At 42.8% G+C, this 18,803-nt stretch overlaps 1 protein-coding gene across 1 annotated transcript in view; it reads right to left on the bottom strand.

The window, feature by feature from the left end:
* Positions 1 to 1,539: 1,539 nt before the first annotated feature.
* URB1 (URB1 ribosome biogenesis homolog) overlaps positions 1,540 to 18,803 on the bottom strand; it is a 59,062-nt gene continuing 41,798 nt past the window's right edge. The window contains exons 29-39 of the mRNA XM_064470681.1: positions 18,237 to 18,411; positions 17,578 to 17,680; positions 13,001 to 13,161; positions 12,516 to 12,627; positions 11,484 to 11,590; positions 10,820 to 10,963; positions 9,831 to 9,940; positions 6,770 to 6,946; positions 5,568 to 5,809; positions 3,267 to 3,869; positions 1,540 to 2,665 (exon numbers count right to left, since the gene is read on the bottom strand). Coding sequence (XP_064326751.1) covers positions 2,460 to 2,665; positions 3,267 to 3,869; positions 5,568 to 5,809; positions 6,770 to 6,946; positions 9,831 to 9,940; positions 10,820 to 10,963; positions 11,484 to 11,590; positions 12,516 to 12,627; positions 13,001 to 13,161; positions 17,578 to 17,680; positions 18,237 to 18,411 — 2,140 coding nt within the window. The 3' untranslated portion in view covers positions 1,540 to 2,459. The remainder of the gene's footprint in view (positions 2,666 to 3,266; positions 3,870 to 5,567; positions 5,810 to 6,769; positions 6,947 to 9,830; positions 9,941 to 10,819; positions 10,964 to 11,483; positions 11,591 to 12,515; positions 12,628 to 13,000; positions 13,162 to 17,577; positions 17,681 to 18,236; positions 18,412 to 18,803) is intronic.

Raw genomic sequence — 18,803 nt, forward strand, 5'->3', positions numbered from 1 at the left:
ACCATTTAAAAAAAAAAGGAATGCATATGAACAATCCTGTCCTCCAACTTCCAGTACTTTGGCAATAGCGGTATGGGAGACGCTAACAAAACATTATAAGCTAGGGAGAAAGTACTCACTGCTGGGCCTTTCTGAATACTTAAGGGCAACGGAAAATCATCATTTGAGCATAACCCCTTATGGTGGATTCACGTGCAATTGGGCCAGCATTTAGATGCACTGCTGTAAGGAAAGCACACCGACAGGTGTGGCTGGCCCTAGTCCTAGTCATGGTCTCCTCATGCTACTTTCCACTTCTATAGCACTGTGCATCTCATTAGCTAAAGCATGCTTGAAAGTTATCTTCCTTATTTCAGCGGTAAGAAAACTCCATTCAGAAATCGCTGTTTCCATCCACAAATACCGATGTGTGCAAATAGCTGTTTAAGCATAAGTAATTTAGCACGCCTGTTTGCAACTGCTGTACCTATTTCTAGAATCAGATCTCGCTCAGGAGTCACCCAACTGGGTGAGCTTCAGCACAGGAATTCTGCTCCTGCAGGTACCACAGTTACAGAATTTAATTTTTTAAGCAAACGTGGCCAAAGGGCACGTGAAAGGCTATAGCACAAGGCATGCAAGCGCACACCCAAAAACACTCTGGGCTTAGCAACCTGTTGGAGAGCACGAAACAGCTGGGTTGCGGTGTTTAGGATGTGGGTTTTGTTACTTTTTAAGGGATTGGAAGGGGCTACAACACTACATCACATTACATGTTGTGGCAGGTTGGCCTTGGCTGGCTGCCAGCTGCCTACCCAGCCGCTCTCTCACTCCCCTTCAGCAGGACGGGGGGGAAAAATGGGGTGAAAAAGTTTGTGGGTCACAATTAAGATAAGGAGATTGCTTACCAGTTACCACCATGGAAAAACCAGACTCAACTTGGAGAAAATTCATTTTATTCATTGCCAATTAAGATAGATTCGGGTAGAGAAAAAACGTTTCTGCATTACTGTCTGTAGGTTGGTTAAATGGTCTTACCTCATTTCTTTAATTCTCTCAAGCAAATCTTACTATAAAGCCCTGTTAGATGTGCTCAGACCCTCAAGACAGCTGAAAGGCTCCTCGTCTATGTGTCAGGAGTATTTTCTTTTCCAGTTAGATGAGATGGAAAGCCATCTTTCCTTTTGGAACTCCTTTGGTTTCATTTTCCCTGTTTTTTTTTTGTTCTGTTTTGGGGTTTTTTTTTAACGAAGTAAAATAAATTTTTTTCATTGCAAAGAACACTTCCTGATGTCAGACCCTGGGAACACAAAATTTAGCCTCTAATGGGCTTGCAGCTTTTTCAAGAAATTGTTGTTATTTTTAAATCAAGTCTTGAAAATAGATACTATGGCTTCATTAGGACAGAATATTTATATGCAGAAGCAATCCTCATTATTTGGATCTCATGTTTTTTATTTTAAAAACCCAAACCAACAAATTAAATAAACATCACAAGGAATGTGCATTTCTGGGTTTTTCCCTGGACAGAGTTTGTACAAAGTACCTAGGCACAGCACATATTCATGAGTAAATTTAATAAATCCTGTTTTACATTTCAAAGGTTCAAGTTCAGGCTCTGCACGTTTGTGTATCTGGAATGGTATGTTAAACTGCCCTTGAAGCCACGTTCAAGAAATATTTATCAGATTTCACAGAAAATTTCCAATAAAAACACGTATAATCAATGAACAGCAAGTCATTTAGGTTTTAGTTCCATCTCTCATCTTTTCAGAGTGGAGAGGAGATGGGCCTTTGTTGCAAGTCCCAGCAGCAGTGACAGTCAGAGCTTTTTTTAATTAAAAAACAAAACAAAACAAACCCAAACCAACAACAAACAAACAAACAAACAAACCCAAAACAGAAAGGAGAATAAAAACAGACCAGCTCTGATATAAAGGCTTTCAAAAGCCATTTAATTTAAAAACAAGAAGAATCCCAGGCCATCACAATTCCAGTGTTCAGTCTTCAATTCATACTGGTTTTGGTATCACATATCATGAAAGAAACTGGGTTCTTCAAGAAACAGTAAGTCATCATGGCTAAACCTCTGACTACTCATTCTTTCCACTTATACCACATTGTGGTGAAGTTCTGCAGTCTTTTTTCCCCATCTTATAGCGGGGAGAGGATGGATTTTAACGACATGGGGACTGAAATACAGTCCAGAGGCAAGGCACTTATCAGTCTTTTTTGGTTCTTCATGAAGCTAAAAATGCCTGTAATAAAAATGATATAAATAACATTGTGTCCCATACTGTTCAAGAAAATATTCCACTGAGAGATGATGAATACAATTTTCCTCCTCTGAGTTCCTACAATATTGATCTTTATGACCAAACAAGTTAGATTTGTACAGAGAACAGTTCAGGAGGGCTTCATGGCTCGCAGCAATGATGGCAGAGCGTATAACATTCAAAATTAAGTGTCACTTCACTGAATTAATGCCCCAGTGTAGCCAAGTAAAGGGTTTTGCAAAGAGGCATAATAGTTTCTTCTCCTTGTTTATGAGTTTCCGAGTCGTCATCGTTTAATTTATCATCTGTGCTGCTGCAGATCAATTTGACATGGGTTATTAACATATCTGGCTCCTGTGCTCCAAGCCATATGTCCCCAATGTAAACAGAAGTCAGGAATACACAAACAGCTGTGGAAAAAAAAAGTAGAGAAAAATCAGAACAGATATTCTTCTACTTCCACATAGTAATACAAACCCAAACCATTTCATCTCCAGACCTATGTTTTAAAATAGTTTCCTAACTCTTTTCCTAGATGGAAAAGTCTGTGGGGTTTTTGCCCATGCAAAGCCAATGCTCCTTCTCACACTAAGGAAAGAAAACAGTTTCTTGTTAGCACAACCTTCTGACCTCTTTAAATAAAAAAGTTTGAAATGTGGCTTTTGAGCAGCATATGGATCAGAACCCAGCCCCACAGGGGCTCATTTGTTGCAGACTCTTTTTCCCCTTGGAATTACATTTTTTTATACCTCACTGAACTCCATTCTAGTCCTAGAAAGGAGCTTCTTTGAGGGAGTGTGACTGTTGTACTACCAGAAACCCCTACAGTATGACGCTATTGGTTGGTCTGTGCGACCAACCCCTCTGCCCACACCACCAAAGACATACGTTTTACTTTGTGGGACATGGGCAAACTTCAGACTGTTTTGATGAAGTAAAAAAACCCATGGAACTACTTACTTTCTATCATTACCACCTTGTAAGGTGAATGAAAGGGAAGAGAGGAGTTACCTTTCTTGTTCGCATTCTCTTCTGTCATTGCTGACTGGCACAACGTTTTCACAAGTTTGTGAAAGCTGTTGTTGGTCAGGCCCTGAGCATCCATTAGGTGAAGCATGACTGAACTGAATAAACAGAGCTCTTGAAAGAATCCAGCCATCCCACTGCTGAACTCACAGACCCGGGTGTAAAACTTGAAGATATTGTTTCTCAGTGTCTGATCCCTGAGCATCTCCTGCACTGCCACTGGGTGTGGCAAGATGCAATTCTGTAGCCACCGCAGAGTTAACGAAACATTTTGCATATTGAGGCTGTGCTCAGCCATGGACCTCATGAGCCATTTAGTTACTACGTAAGCAGACGCATAGGTAAGACTGAGTGTTTCATCCGCAAGGTCAGCTGATTTGAGGGGCTCCCCTCGATGGCTGGTGGGCAGCGCTGGGAAAACAGGCTCCCAGTGGGCAAATATGGAATTCAGGTGATCTCTGCATTTCTCCAGCTCAGAGGCTTTCAGGTCTGCAGCAGAGTCGTCGTCTTTTTCTATCTCATTCTTTTTCCGAATGTGATGATAGGCATGAGATGAGGCTTGAGATTTGTTCTTTTCTTTAATATTTTCTGTAAGAAGAAAACACCACCAAAACAAACATCAGATATTCCAAAGGATTTTCTTGGTACAAGATCATGCGAGGAAGATGGTATCATGTGTTGTTTCAGTTGCTTAAAGGGTAAGTACTAGCCTCGTTTAGCAGCCTAAATGAGACTGTGCAATTCGGAGCACACGGGCTACAGGCAACTCCCAGTGACTCGTAGGCTGAAAACTTCTCCGAACTGGATCGCCTGACTTTGAGTGAGCGATAATGCCACCCAGGCCCCGGCCCCCAGCCAGCGAAGCCAAGGCAGCGTTCCAGAGGTCCAGGAGATGCCGTTTTGCCAGGAAGGCTACATTATTTACACCACCTCATGAGAAACGCTCCAGCCGCTGCTCCCTGGTCTAGTGGAGGCACTGCACACACCTGCCTACGGAAGGAGATAGAAGCACAGCTACGTTGCTTTTGAACGGCGCAGGCTAAAGCGGCGAAGTCTGCCTTCCTCCTGCACAGCTGCGTCCCAGCTGAGCGCCCGCCTGGCGAGGTGCCGTCAACCAAGGGCACGTGAGTTTTTCACACCCTGGGGGAAGAGACGGGCAGCCGAACTTTGTAAAGTGGGGCTGCCCAGAGTCAGATGCTGGCTGCGTCACGGGAGCAGCCAAGCTCCCAGACAGCAACAGCACTTTGCCACCACCATACCGTGCAGAGTATTTTATGGCAATTTGCTTTTGAGGTGCCACTGAGAAAATCGTCAGAAGTTTCAGTTATGTTGCACTCTGCAGCTTAAAAATCAACCAAAAGCTTTTCAGTATTTTTTTCCCCAGGGCTGGGGAGGATGGGGGCAACTCCTGAAACGTAACCTCAGAAATAAAATTTCATATAAGGGCCCATATTTTTTGTGACTGCTTTATAAGCTCCCGAGGCTTGGAGCAACAGATTTTTTTTTTTTAAACCTCATATAGAAAGTTGCAGATGTCGCTATAATTCTCTCAAAATCCTCAGAAAGACACTAAAAAGGTATGAAAAACTTTAGAAAAACTAAAGCTTTTACAGTATCCCTTAAATACAGTGATACTTTAAAAATCAGTTTAACTGATACAGAACACTTAAAGAAACCCACGGAAGTTCACTGTGTCCACCAAGGGTATTGCTGTATTTGCAGGAAACCAGGGTTGCTTAACACCTCCCACTACAAAGTTCCTTCTATATTTTATTCACAGAGATAACAAGAGAGAAGTCATACAAGCCCAGAAGTATTTCTGCTTTCTTCCAACACTGATGACAATAAGAAAAATTAACTATTTCATTTTTGTTTGCTTTACTGCTAGTTTTTACTCATATTTAACTTTCAGATTCCCCATCCACACTCAGAATGGTTCAATTCTTTGAGCACAAAACCTCCAAGCACCAGTTTTTTAAGCCTTCATTTAAGAATACAATTTTTCAAAGCCCGAGTCTAGATCTGCAACTAAGTTTCATTTTAAAGCTCTTTCCCTTTTTAAAACTGTATTTCTAAAAAGCTTCTAGAATTGTGTTAAAGCCAAAAGTCACTACCATACAGACCTGAAAAATGGCTTTCCATTTCCGTTCCTCCTCCTCCCCCAAGCTATATCAGATTGTCTGACAAAAGCTATTAATACTTCTTCCTATAAAATTTGCCTCACTTGTATGGTTAGCTTGTAACAGCCTCAACAGTGTTACTTTTCTGAAATATTTTAGTACTTACTAAGCAATTCTTTGATCTGGTATTTCTGAGCAAGAGTCTGCACATCCTCTTGCAGTTGCAGGTCTTTTTCAGTGACGCTCCACTTATGCAGCAGCAGCAGGATGTCTTTGTTTGAGAGAACGCTGTCATTCACAGTGAACCGGCTCATTTCTTTGAAGGCCTCAACCACTATAGCACGATATTCCAGCACAGAATTGAGTGTACTAAAAAACTGAGTCAGTTTGGCCAGATCTAAATTAGTCCTATGAAAAGAAAACAAAAGTGCCATGTATTTTTCTGCATGGTAATTAATAAAATAAGTACAGGTTTTTTTCTCCTTATAGTCTTTCCTTACAGTTTTCTCCTGCAGTTCTCTAAACATCTACTTTTGTTTCTCAGGATGCCAGCAGTAATTAGTTTCATTCCCACGGAATCCCCAGTGCTTCACTCCATTAGTGTTTGGCAGAACAGACCATGAAATATAGTCTTTGCCCTCCTGCCTATAAACAGCAAAGGCAGATGGCACACAAGCAAAAGGCCAGAGGTCCAGAGCTTTACCTACACTTTTCTATTTTGCATTAATTTTCAAAATTTTAAGGAAATAAAAATAAACATAGCTTCTCCAGGCTGTGGCAATACTTGCCTGCACAAAGAGCCACATGCAGGTGCTACTATGTACCCAAACAGAACCAGTGGCCCAGCTGCTTTCTACTATCCCTGCTGCAACTGCTGCTGTGCTTAGACAGGTTAAACACTCCAGATCTGGAGAGGAGAGACTGAGCCCTTCTTAACATTGTCACGTAGAACTTTGCACGGTTTCTCCTCATACAATTTGCAGGCGTGGTACATGCACAGAAATAGTCTAAAGCTTCTGAGAGTATGAAAGATCCTTGCAGCAAATAGCATTGCTAACTGCAGGCTCCAATCCAGCCGGAAAAAGGTAAAACACAGCAGCTTAAAAGTGGCCAATAATTAAGGATGTAGAACCTGACAGTAACTATGCATCAGTTGTTGTTTTATTCCAATGTATTTAACAACTAAATTTTCCTGTCAAAGAAATCTCATCAAGATTCACTACTCAACATTCAAACTGAAAGGGGAAAAAAAAGCATTAAACTACCAGAGATGAAGAAATTCTTCTGGCCTTAATAAATTTCAAACCAACCGAAGGATGACATGCAAATTGATTAAAAAAGAAAGAAAAAAAAAAGAAAAAGACTTACCGAATGTGTTTGATTAATGTGATCAAAACGTACAGAAATTCATTTACAAGCTGAATTGGAAGAAACTTCCTGTTCTCCTGGGATTGATTCTTGGTTTCTCTCTTGCCTCCTAAATTTGTTAGCCACAGCGTATGGAGTAAGGAAATAATTTTATTTAACAGCTTGCTTTCCAGAAACCTGAAAAAAAAAAAAAAAGTAAACACCCATTCGGAAGGCTGATCCTAACCAGGAACCAGCCCATCACCTAGAGGGGACCATATTCCAGTGCACTTTTGGAGCCATGAATGGCAACAGGTGCCTCTCAGCCAGGACCCCATCAGGGCACAACAGCGCACCCTTCTGAAGCTCCAGCCACACAGAGGCCCTGGTTACTGCCCTCCTCTTGCCCTGCTGCAGCAGGGGAAATACAATAGTGTACGCCTTCCATAGAGCACAAGAGCTCTCAGTCCCCAGGTGTAAGAAAGCAGGAAAGGAAGGCAAGAGACCAGCATGGCTGAGTTGACACCTGCTGGTCAAACTAAAGGGGAAGAAGGAAACACACAGGCACTGGGAGCAGGGACAGGTATCCTGGGAAGAGCGTAGGGAGGCTGCCCGGTTGTGTAGGGATGGGGTCAGGAAGGCCAAGGCGCAGCTGGAGCTGAATTTGGCAAGGGACACAAAAAATAATAATAAGGGATTCTACAGGTACGTCATCCAGAAAAGAAAGGTCAGAGAAAGCATAACTCCCTTGACGAGCAAGACTGGCAAACTGGTAACAATGGACAAGGAGAAAGCTGAGGTACTCAACAACTTTTTTGCCTCAGTCTTCACTGGCAACCTCTCTTCCCACACTTCTTGAGTGGATGGACTGCAAGATGGGGACTGGGGGAGCAAAGTCCCTCCCACTGTAAGACAAGATCAGGTCCGTGACCACCCGAGGAACCTGAACATACGCAAGTCTGTGGGACCTGACAAGATGCATCCCACAGTCCTGAGGGAATTGCCTGAGGAGATGCCACTCTCCATGATATTTGAAAAGTCATGGCAGTCAGGTGAAGTCCCTGGTGGCTGGAAAGAGGGAAACATTGCACCCATTCTTAAAAAGGGTAGAAAGGAGGACCCTAGGAACTACTGACCTGTCAGCCTCACCTCTGTGCCTGGGAAGATCATGGAACAGATCCTCCCAGAAGCTGTGCTCGAGCACATGGAGGACAGGGAGGTGACTTGAGGCAGCCAGCATGGATGAGGCTTCACCAAGCGCAAGTCCTGCCTGACCAGCCCAATGGCCTTCTATGATGGAGTGACTACATCAGTGGACATGGGAAGAGCTATGGATGTCGTCTGTCTGGACTTCTGTAAGGCCTTTGACACAGTCCCCCAAAACACCCTTCCCACTAAATTGGAGAGATACGGATTTGATGGGTGGACTGTTTGATGGATGAGGAATTGGTTGGATGGTCACATCCAGAGGGCTGTGGTCAATGGCCAGATGGAGACTGGTGACTATGTCCCTCAGGGGTCCATATTGGGACCAGTACTCTTTAACGTCTTCATCAGTGACACAGACAGTGGGATCAAGTGCACTCTCAGCAAGCTTGCAGATGACACCAAGCTGAGTGGTGCCGTTGACACACCTGAGGGACAGGATGCCATGTAGTGGGACCTGGACAAGCTCAAGAAGTGGGGCCATGTGAGCCTCACAAGGTTCAACAAGGCCAAGTGCAGGGTCCTGCACACGGGTTGGGGCAACCTCCAGTATCAATACAGACTGGTGGATGAAAAGCCAGCAACGTGCTCTCACAATCCAGAAAGCCAATCATATCAAGTGCTCCATCAAAAGAAGCGTGGCCAGCAGGTCGAAGGAGGTGATTCTGCCCCTCTACTCCACTCTGGTGAGACCCCAACTGCAGTGCTGCATCCAGCTCTGGAGCCCTCAGCACAGGAAGGACGTGGACCTGTTGGAGTGGGTCCATAGGAGGGCCCCAAAAATGATTCGAGGGCTGGAGCACCTCTCCTACAAGGACAGGCTGAGAGTTGGGGTTGTTCAGCCTGGAGAAGGGAAGGCTCTGGGGACACCTTATTGCAGCCTTTCAGTACTTAAAGGGGGCCTACCAGAAAGAAAGATGGGGACAAACTTCTTTAGCAGGGCCTGTTGCGATAGAAAGGGGTAAGTTTTCAACCATAAGAGCATAGATTTAGACTAAGTATAAGGGAGAAATTTTTTACAATGAGGGTGGTGAAACACTGGCACAGGTTGCCCAGAGAGGTGGTAGATGCCCCATCCCTGGAAACATTCAAGGTCAGATTGGACGGGGCCCTGAGCAACCTCATCTAATTGAGGATGTCTCATGTAGTTGAGGCTGGGGTGATGGTGGGGAACATCTCATTTTTGTACAGAGGATGCAAGAAGAATACCTTTGTAAAGTACAACCACAAGATAAGTATTGGGTGCCAGAGGCCAAATCCAGGCTTTTTCACTTCCAAATGTAGCAAACTGTACCAAAGAGAGGTGTACAACAGGGGAGCAGTACCGGGAACCTGTTCAGGCCAATCACACTGTAGATCATCCTGAAACCTTGCTTGAACCTGCCAGGGGAATCTATGCAAAGGAGATTTTGTGCGTGTGTGTGCGCACACGCATGTGTGTGTGAGGAAGAGGCAAGGGGAGGAGGAAGGAGCGAGAGGAAAAATGTCATAGACAGCTCAAATTCATTATTGTGCCAATTACTGTGTAGGACATCCTATGACAGGATACGAATTGTGGGTATTTGAAATGAGAGTCACATTCACTAAAATATGCTGGTTTGTTTTCTAAGCTTTTTCAAGAAAGCATTATAAAAAACCATGAAGCCCCCACCATCATCCCTCCTACTGCAACCTGAAAGCACCTTGAATTTTTTAGAAACACAAGGGAACGCTTCCGAGTTTGGCAAGTTCTGCCAGTACAGCCCTAGGTGTCTAATGCCACAACTGCTGACAGGCCATCTCCATATCTGTCACCCTTGTTTTTGTATTCAGTTGCATAATTATTTTACTGTGAACAGTAAAATTGTTCCCATTTCACTAGTATTTCCCCAGTTACCTTTTCTCTAAGATGTGCAGTATCCAGGTTAAGAGGCTGTGATCTTGTATCAGCTCATAGGCAGCTCTGGTGACATGGGCAGCGCTTTGTAATATCTCCAGAATACGACTCTGAAACAGAAAATATAATTTGTTCTTTTACAAAATGAGAATATAGTCAGGATCTAATTATTATCCATCCTTCAGAAGGATGTAATTAGCAATCTGCTTGGCACCTGGGATCTGATCAACTTAAAGTTAAAATTTATTACCAAACACATGTTCACAGCAACCCCAGGAAAGAAGAGACATTCTCTTTTCAAGGCTTTATACACAGAGATGCTGCTCCTAAAAGGAAGTCTTATGGTAGCAAGGCATTATTCTCTTTTTGTCCAAGATTTTGATACCTAACTAACCGAGATACTTTTAACAGACTGGATTTCTCAGGGTGGATGCTTATGAATGTGAGACCTCCTGGCATGTGATTTTTCTTCCTGCTAAAGCACTGTACAGGTAACATGCTGGTTAGGGAATAAGGAGACCTAAGAAAGCAAAGGCCCTGACCATATGAGCAAAACTGCAGTATCTGCAATATTTTCCATGAAGCAGTAGAAATACAACTGGAGCCAGAACACCAGCTCATGAAACAGAGTGAGATTCCATGATCGCAGGGACCTGTTCCAATTTCAGGGGACAAGGACACAACCCTGGTCTAGACGCAAGCAATTATTTCCCCCTTCACACACATACAAAAATCAACAAGGAACAGATTTTCAAGAGGGCAAGGGAAGAGTCAACTCCTCCTTTATGCTTTCTATTTGTTTAAGATCTCCAAACCATGCAAACTCTTGTGGTTTGGGATTTGTTTTTTTGGGGTTTTTTTGGTCAGTTGGTTTTTTTTTCTTTGTTGGTTTGGTTTGGTTTTTGTGGGGTTTTTGGGTTTTGTTTATTTGGTTGGTTGTGGCTTTTTTGTTTGTTTTGGTTTTGTTTTGGTTTTTTTTAAATCCTTACCTGGGAGCCCTCATCGCACAAAGGGCTGTTGAAAAAGGAAAGAATGACCTGGAAAATCCTCTGGTAGTCATAAAGCTCGTAGCAATGTTTATCACGCAGCCCTTCTCCAAGAAGTCTGAGAATCCACTCACGTTCCGTTTTGTACTAAAAGCCATAAGAAAAATACAACCATCAGACTTTTCAAAATAATGCCTGCTCATAAGAGCACAAAAAAACCTGGTTCCCTGGGAGTGCCAGCACAGTGCTTAACAGCTTTTTCTGGACTTCTCAATTTTAATCCCTATCAAGTTTAATCAATAACATCCATCAGAAACAGTTACTCTGCAGCCCAAATAAGCCCTGATAATGGAACTTTAAAAGTTGCTGTTTCTAAAATACCTCAGTTGAACTCAACGTTAATCATCTAAACCCAAATATGAATGTAAGCTCACCAGGGCAGAACATTCTGTTGGTTGTGCTTACAGAGCACGCATACCACAATCCATTATTTCATTTTGTGTTACTATCACCCAGAAATAATACTTCTAATTCCAATGAAAAAACAAAACAAAGATGCCTCTCATTTATTAGCTATGGAAGAATACAATGTTATTGCGTTTTTATGGCTTTTTTCTATTATTTTCTGAAGAATTAGTGGATACCTAAGATGGGATTCTTAAATTACCTCAAAATCAAAACTGTAGAAAAGCTGGAAAAACCCTGGCACTTTCCTCAGGTCCAAATACTGGTGTGACAGAAGGAATCTGTTTACCTTTATATACATATGCTCCTCTGCAAAGAGAAACAATGGTTATTGTGGAGGAAGACAATGTTCACAATACACAACCATGCAGAAAAAAATAAATGAAACCTGTATTTTCCAGTGTTTCAGCTAGCTGTCAGAAACAGTACGTTAACTATAGTGAGGAGGCCTTCTGCTCCAAGGCTGATTATATTGTTGGCCACCCCTCCTCTTCTCTTCCCCCAAATGAAAAGCTCATTCAGAGCATGCACAAAGCAGGTGAGAAGATAAACATTCAACATGGCTCTGATTTCAGCAAATCAAACCTTACTTCATCGACAAAACAGGAATCTGCAGCAAAGTGAGAGGCAAATCTTTCCACGTTTCAAGCCTAACGCTTCACATTAGGCAATCATAATTTTTAACCTACAGGCCAGACATGTCCCCCATGGGCAGTGGAACAATTTGCCCAGAGGCACTATACAGGCTCCATCCTTGGAGGCTTTCTAGGATCAGTCTACAGGTCTGGGGGTTTTCTAGGATAAAGCCCTGCGCAAAGTGGTCTGCCCTCACACCTGGCCCTGCTTTGGGCAGAGGGCTTAGCTAAAGACCTCACAAGGTCCCTTCCGAACTGAACTACTCCCCAGTGCTACAGCTCTCCTTTGCAACAGTGAATTACGTTGATTCAGTGTCTGGGGACAAAAGGACATCAGGCCAACCTACTCATCTAATCTCACTCATCTAGTCCTCTGCCCACTTCCACCCCAAAATTACAAGGAGCAGAGTGGCTTCATCCCTGATGGATCAGACTGGTTTTGTACACAAATCAAAATGGCAGTCAGGCTGTTTTTCTTTGAAACACAGGAAAGCATACTTCGTGTCACAGCTATCTCATCTTCCAGTATTGGTCAAACACATTACTCCATGCACATTGACTCACCCCAGGAGTTCAACATACACAGTAGGTGACAGTACCTGGCTTCAGAATCTGCTGTGCCACACGAGCAATGTAGAGGGTCAAAGAGAAGGTAAACCTGAGGTTTGGCTGCCTGATTCCATTTTGCACAGCATCCAAGAGATACAGCAACTGCAGCACAAGAGCCCAGGGGAGAAAAGCTTGAACCATAACCCAAACAAATACAACAGGAGAGCATGAATATATAAATAAGCTTTTAGGATATTTCACAGGCCATAAATCAAATACTAATCCCATCGAGATTTCCACTCCTACAAATAAAACTACTAAGAATTTCTAAAACACGTTTTCCCTTTTTCTTCCACCCATTGATTATAACAGAAGGAAACACAAAGCGATAGAGGAGAAACAATGGAATAGAGGATAAAAAGTTTCTTTTAGCTCACTCACCATGTAGATGGATGAGCAAAGCAGCAACTCTCTCATAAGTGTCCATGACCTAAAATATCTAACCTGGCAAACTATCAACTGAGCTCAGTCTTACCTGACTCTTCTCTCGAAAGCGAGCTCCTTCCAGATGAGAACGAAAGGAAGCCAGGACAAAATACGCAGCTGCTCTCATGTTGGAATCATAGCTGCTAAGGGCAGCTACTGTTAGACCCAGGGCATTGACTTCGACAAACTTGTGACATGCCACTACACATTCTGTGTGGGAAGGGGAAGGAAATAAAAATACCCAGTGCATTATATTGACATGGCATAGAGTATGTAACAGCACTATAATCCTTAAGAAAAACTCTGTTCATAAACACTAATTTCTAGACCTACCTCTGCAAACTATTACTTCACTGCATGCTGAAGGCTCTTTCAGCTAACAATGGTATTCTGCAAATCACTCTGAACAGGAATTCTTTACCTGAGCTCAAATTGATGTGGTTAGTCTCATTTACATGAGAAAGAGATGATTCTGCCTGCTGGACCATGGAAAATTAGGAGTAAATTCTGTAAAGACATCACATATCTCACTGTTTCAGGAAAGTTAAGTACAAAGAAGAACAAGAAGGAAAACCCTCCTCCTCAAAACATTTTCTGGACACTTAAGTCTGGGCCTGAAAGAAAGATCAGCATGGCCAATGAAAAGCCTATCTGCACTAAAGAGCTTCTGTAATAGAACGGGCAGGAGAAAAATACACAAATAAGCCATTAGCCATGCCAGTTGTTACTGTGCAGGCACGAGTGATTCTCATAAGGCATGTTCCAAGCAAAGTACTAAACTGTACCCCATGCCCTTCTGGGACAAACAAAATCCAGCAATGAACAAACAGTAACCAGCCAAACAGAAAATACACACTTGAATCTAACATTTATTTTCCATAGTGTTTTGCCATCAGGATTAGAGTTTCCCATTTAAGGGCCATGAGTTTTAAAGAGCTCGTGCCATTTCTGCCCACCGATGGCTAGAAATGACTTGATGTAAAACCAGAGTGTCTCCTGTGCTATTTCTATTCCATTCACCAGTAATGGCATACCACAGCACCTCAGCTGTATTTTACCAGCTAAAGTGCAAATGCATTGTGGTTCTGAGTTTAGCAACAATATTCGCTTATTTTCTTTTAATGCACACTGATGGTCAGGGGGAAGTTTCTGAGAAACAACTATTCCTATTTAAGATGAGGCTGTAGTCTTACTGACAAGTACCTATATTTGGTCCACTGATTTCCTCCCCCACCACCACCCACCCGTAACTAAAATAGATATATATATTTTATATATATTTATGTAAAAGTCACAGATTATTTATGTGCCTGCAGCAGCAGGTAGGCTGTTTCTCTCATGTTTTCCTCAACTGCCAGAACTCATACTTCAATTTCGTGCCTGGCAGTTTCATACCCAGCGCTGCTAGTTATGGGCCAGGCAACAGCAGGGTTTCCACCTCGCAGTACTGCCTCTCAACCAGCCCACTGCTACGTGACCAGTGCAAAGGCATGACTGAATTGCAATGACAGATCTTTTCAGTGAGTGGTTTTACAAGTTATTTCAATGCTAGTAATTACTGTACACTTCCCTACACCACTCCTCACCAAAGCACATCAAGTTTAACTGGTGTAATGCAAAGTACCTCAGTCGTTCTCCAAGTGAGCGAAAAGATCCCTTGTTTATTATCATGGAATACCTCTCACACCACCAGAGCTCATACAGCTGTATACAGCTCTTACCCCTGCTACTTCCAGGTGCTGGGCAAGGCCACCACCTGACCGCCGAAGTAAAAATGGTGAGAGGAGTAGCAACAACAGGGCACGAGAAAGAGAAACAAAGCCCAGAGAGACACCTAATCTATGCCTTCTGCTACCTTCTGCCTGTAGCAAAGCAACTCCGCACTCCCACTCTTCAGGCAAGATGCAAGGGTGCAAGGTAAGCACTGGGAAATGGATAATTTCTGAATCCCAAGCAAACATGCAAAGATGATCTAAAACTTGTCTGCCTGCAGAGGATTCTCCATCACTTATGGACACCTCACACACAGTCCTGGCCTATACAACAACCCCCCTTCAGTACAGGATCAAAGATATGTTGTATGCCCTTTCACAGCAAGCCACCACACAGCTCTCCTTCAGACTGCAGTTCTTGAGTACTCCTAACATACACCAACTAGACAGACAAAGTGACAAATTTTATGGGGTGGTACCACATAGTGAAATTCAAAGTCCTCACTTCAGCAATAAAGTTCATGCTGGTTACAGAAAGATTAATTCAGAAAACTTTCTTTCACCGAAAACACGCAGTGGAAATATTTTCCATCCAGCTGTCCTTGGAGAGTGCATTTAACAACTAACATAAAATAACAAGCTATTATTAAAAAAAAAAAAAAAGTAGTTAGTTCTATGTCTGACATACAGTTTGTTTAAAGTACCTTGAGAACCATGATGGAAAAGCTTTCCACAAGATGCTTATCAGAGCTAAAGTTAGACAGAGCTTGCTATCTGCCCAACTCCAGACCTACTTTTTACTCAGCATTAAACACTATGCAACAAGCCTATGTTTATAAATTCAGCAGTTATATAACATCTGTGCACAGGGCACTGTGCAGCCAGTACAAAGAGCAAATAAATAAAGAGCAATTGGGAATTTCAAGAGCAGCTGACATGGTTTAGGAGCACCATGGGACTTGAACTCATAAATCACTTGGGCCCTTTAAAAATGCCCCTCTTAGGACACAGACTCTTGCTCAGTGTGGAGCCATTAAGAGAACTATTTTTTCCCCTCTCTAGTTTTACAGTCAGCCTACGTTGGGATAGCCACTGCCTCCACAGCTCTGCAAGAACACGACATGCAAGAGCTCCCTCAACCCCACTGCTTCCCACACAAGGAGTTGTCCTTGCTGGCTGACTCTAGCGCTGCTGAGGCTAACCAAGAGCCACCAAATCCCTCCCACCAGGTAAGGTGGTGGCTTCCAGGTGGTGGGTGATGATGACAGGTGCATGACAGCAATTCTGCTTCCAACTATTACACCCAGGTTCAAAAGACACTGGCTGTCCTGCTCTTCACCAATAACAGCATTAACTGGATCATCTAAGATCCCTCCTACCAAATAGTTCTGGTACCTTTTTTCCTCTCAGTAGACTAAAAGACAGTTCTTTTTACTGCTGTCAAAATTACACAGAGCGGTTTACAACTATAGCTAAGTATAGGCGAAGAACACTCAAAACAGGTACTGTACTACAAAGGTATAGGTGAACAAAAGAAGGACTGTAAGTATGATTTCACTGAAAGACGGTTATCAGCCTCCCAGTTGCTTGTGCTATTATTATCAGCCATCATAAAGCCAAATCCAGCTGTAACTACACAGTGGTTAAACATAATCAACATAGGGAGGGAGGTGGTTAGGGAATTACTTATGATACTTGTCTCATTTTGATCTTTAAGGGCTCTCTAAGTAGCCAGTGTCCCTGTGAAGGGATACAGCAGGGATATGCATACGTGAAGCAGGGTCACATCAAACAAGAAACATGAGGCTAAGCAACTTGTTTTCAAGCACCATGGAGATCTCATCAAACTTTCCAACAATTCTGAGCACAGCCCTATTCATGACATACAATGGCCCCACACGTCTCTGATAGAAAATGAGTTGGCTGAAGTCTTCCTATACTATAGCCACAGCCTGTAACAGGCCAGATCTCCAGTCAGTTCAGTCATGGTGTCCCTCACAGAAATCAATACTCCTGCAGAGATTTGTTCCGGTCAGGAAACAACTTCACCCTTTCCCAGCAACGGTGGCTTCTGGTTCATGCCCAGGGAAGTCCTCCAATGCTGCAGGGCACGTTCTCCAACCTGCCCTACCTTTGCCCAGATCCCGCTGACAGGCGCAGATTACTGCTCCCAAAGACTCGGCCACAAAGCAGCCCCAGATCAGAGCGGTCCTATCGGCTGCAGGTGGGGCGCTGCATGTAGCAGCAAAAGGTGCCATCCCTCCCATGCCTGTTTTGCTCACTGTGTTGCTGTGACACCATAGCTGATGCAGAATGCAGCTCTACACATTCACCAGAAAAAATACAACCTTTTAGTGGGGAAAATTCTCTACTGATCCCTCCTATGCTGTTTTATAATTACATTGTGCTGGTTTTTGTGATATACAGAATGCTGTTCAATATATCAGAGAACATAAATCTGTCTACTTTTTGTCTCTTCCTACCTGTTTCCAGTTCCAGTTTAAAAACCTCTCCTCATCTTAAGCACATCAGTCCCTCGAAGGGTTAAACCACTACCTTTAAAAGAGCTATGAGGGAACTCCTAGCCGTCTGGACAAGAGCAGCTTGGCAGGAATGCCCTTCTGCTGCTACACTGCTCTATTTCTGAGTAGCCAAATCTCACTAGATACATTGCATTATTTGGAGAAGTGTTTTAAAAAAGCCCAATAAACTTCAATGCCAATTATGCCTTGTTATTAAGTCATTCTCAAAATCAAAATGCAATGCAGTAGGTGGTTAAATGATGTATGTTCTTCCTCTCCAAAGCCAGGCACAAATTTTTTTGTAGTATTAACTCTTATACTGAGAATAACAGCTACAGATCCCGCAGCAATGTAAAACGACGCTAAATATTGAAGAGAAGCATTCACTTTACCTGGTCTGGTCAGTTCACTAAAGAGCTGAAGTAGAAAACAAGGATCGTAGAAGTCATCAAGATTCTTGACACTTTTATCTCTATATAGTGACTCTTGTACCTCCTGAAACCAAATTCAAACCAGTATTTGTAAGGAACACCACCAATTTCCAGCTTGGTTTCAAACTTCCCCAGCCACCTCAGCCCATTATAAAGCAGCCAATACTAAACCTTGCAAAATACAATGCAACACAGGGTGAGACATGCTTGTGTTTAAATCTGGCCTTCACTACCAGGGCTCCAAAACTATTTCCCCTGACTAGGGCAAACAGGTATAGAAGCACGTTGGCAAACTGTATTAAAGACCGAAGAGCCCGTTGTCAGTGGATCCTCGAACAGCCAAATTAAACAACTGTTTAAAAGTCAAATTCTGGTCTCACTTACACACGGCAATCTTTGCAATGCTGCACAATCACACCTGCCAACAAGATGTGGTCCATATATTGCAATTCATTTGAAAAGTGCTCCTAAATAATTCCAGCCCTTCCATGAATTTAAATAACTCTCCTGATGTAAACAAATTGCAATATATTACACGAATGCAAGAAAGAAATTACTAAAGTGAAAGGCTCTTTTTCTACATCAAAAGAAGGATAATTCAGCAGTCTGAGCCAAAGCACCTGTGATGACGACAGAAGGCGGCGATGCTGAGGAAAAGACAGAATTGTCTTCATCATCTTTTCTCGATCTAGCAGACACAGAATCTCCTCCATGCTTGGCTGCTGCCATAGTGACTTCCCTAGACTCTTACAAGTCTTGTGATGCTCCACAGCAGCTGGACCCCATAGCAGGATTCTTAAACATTGTTAAAAGTAAACGCATTAGTCAACAGACTGCTAGCACTGAGCAAAAAAGCAATTACAGAGGATATAAATTAGTATTTAAATTTTCCCTTCACTTGTACTTATTATTCTGTGGGAACTTGAAACTAGAACTTGTTTCCCTGGCAACACCTCTTTCATCCATCCAAAAAGCTTTTCAAATTCAGTCTGAGGGTGTCTCATTAACTATTTCCTACCCTGTTAATCCAAGTCAGAACTTACCTTCTCAGAACAAACGCTTTTTTATTTAAGCTATAAATGCAGGTAAGTATGGTAGCAGCTGCATGAAGAGACAATGAACAAGATGTGGTCAGACAAGGTTGTCTCAAATGCAACTGATATTTCAGACCAGCATCACAGTGGTTC

This window comes from Phalacrocorax carbo, chromosome 1 (assembly GCF_963921805.1).
Source record: "Phalacrocorax carbo chromosome 1, bPhaCar2.1, whole genome shotgun sequence".
Classification (NCBI taxonomy): domain Eukaryota; kingdom Metazoa; phylum Chordata; class Aves; order Suliformes; family Phalacrocoracidae; genus Phalacrocorax; species Phalacrocorax carbo.